General features: G+C 37.8%; 1 protein-coding gene across 1 annotated transcript in view; it reads left to right on the top strand.

The window, feature by feature from the left end:
* OXCT1 (3-oxoacid CoA transferase 1) overlaps positions 1-1,747 on the top strand; it is a gene marked incomplete at its 3' end in the record, with an annotated part of 76,472 nt that overhangs the window by 22,938 nt on the left and 51,787 nt on the right. Inside the window, exon 6 of the mRNA XM_008590606.1 lies at positions 921-925. Coding sequence (XP_008588828.1) covers positions 921-925 — 5 coding nt within the window. The remainder of the gene's footprint in view (positions 1-920; positions 926-1,747) is intronic.

Below are 1,747 nucleotides of genomic sequence, written 5' to 3'. Positions count from 1 at the left end.
GGAGTAGATTCCAGAAAGAACTGAAAGGTAGAAGTGGAGATTGAAATGCACAGCTCTTTCAAATGTCTAGTTTGACAAAGCCATTTTTTTTGTTGTTTTGCTATTTTAGAGTAGCTAATGCTCAACAACAGTGCGGTGTGTGTACCCATGAGGAAATTATGTAACTGCAATATAAAAGCAAAGCCAATGTCTTGCCTTGAGCTTATATTTACTCCAGTTTGTAGGTTTGTATGTAAAATACTCAACTATCATCATTGGTGTTTACAGTGATGATTCTGAAATACACAATCCATTAAAAAATAACTTTGTATATTGATATGCAGCTTATAAATATTTCTTTCATATAGTTTATGTAAGTTCATATTAATAAGACCCTCATCCAGCAATAATTCCCTAAGTTTATCAATCTTTTCTAGCGGGAAACTGTGACAATGTCTTTAAAGAAGCTCTTCTGGGTTTTTGTTTTGGGTGGCTGGCTGCTACGGAGATTGGAACCCTTGACCTTGATCTTATCAACACTGCACTAACCAACTGAGCTAACCAGCCAGCCCTGAGTGAAATAAGCAAAGCACACAATACCGCACGTCCTCACTCATATGTGGGAGCTAAGAGAGAAAGAAGGAAGGAAAGAAAGTCCACAGTAGTGCATTGGTCTTGCAGAGGGAGAGACCATTCTTTGGGATACAAAGTGGAGTGGGGGGATAGGGGGAGGAGGAGGGAGGTGGGGATAACTGGATGGGGTACACAGGGTACAAAGGCCAATTTCTGGTAATGGGTATGCTTCCAGTATGAATCTGACCCTCACATTATGCCACGAGGGGTGACAATCAGCATTGTATCTCATGAGTATTCATAATACAATAAATTTTTTAAAAAAGAAGCTTTTCTTTAAGAAAAGATTTCTGTTTTAAATTTTTAAGGAAAAGTAAGTACCAAAACTTTCTGTGGAAGCTTTCTATAGGACGCATTCAGTCTGTTTTTCCACTAGGGGGTGCAGTAGTAATGAGAATGGAATTCTGCCTTCAAACGGATCCATCCAGTGCAGTGTTGGAGTGGGGGCGAGGGACATTGTTTACTCTGTCCTTTGTTTTAATTCCCAGAGATGAATCCCCAAGAAGAAAAAAGGACCATGATGACAAGACATTGCTTTATGTTCTTCCCCCCACACTTTTATAAAATTAAAAGGCAATAAACATAAAAATCAATAGCATTTCATCAAGCCAGTGATGACAGAAAAGAAGGTGTAATAAAATAAAATGTAATATTCATAGTAGCAACAGAAGCCATGAAGTACCTATGAATAAACCTAAGAAAAATATACAAAGCTCTTACGGAGAAAATGATAAAACTATTGAAGGAGGAAAACGTCGGTAAACAGAGGCATATATTATGCTCATGGGTGGGAAGATATGGCATTCAGTTCTCTCCAAATTAATCTGCTAATTCTATGAATCCTAATTAACATCTCAGCTAGTGATTGTAGATTATGGATTAATGAGGAGAGAAGTTTTGTAACTATTTGATGCACAAAATCAATATATAGGCCATTTTATGCAAAGTATATAGTTTTTTTTTTTCTGGAGGGAAGGAGGAACTGTATTTCACATTCGGTGTATAACCTATATGCACAAATAGAAAAATGAATACCTGTAAAAACACAGTCTGTCCCTCAGGCCTATAGGACTTTGGGTTCCTCAAATGCTTCAAGCTTTCTCTTGTCATTGGGCCTCTGCACGTCTGTTCCCTC

Source organism: Galeopterus variegatus, unplaced genomic scaffold (assembly GCF_000696425.1).
Source record: "Galeopterus variegatus unplaced genomic scaffold, G_variegatus-3.0.2 Scaffold6227, whole genome shotgun sequence".
NCBI classification, from domain to species: Eukaryota; Metazoa; Chordata; class Mammalia; order Dermoptera; family Cynocephalidae; genus Galeopterus; species Galeopterus variegatus.
Note: the sequence above shows the minus strand (reverse complement) of the source record. Positions and strands in the feature narration are given on the sequence as shown.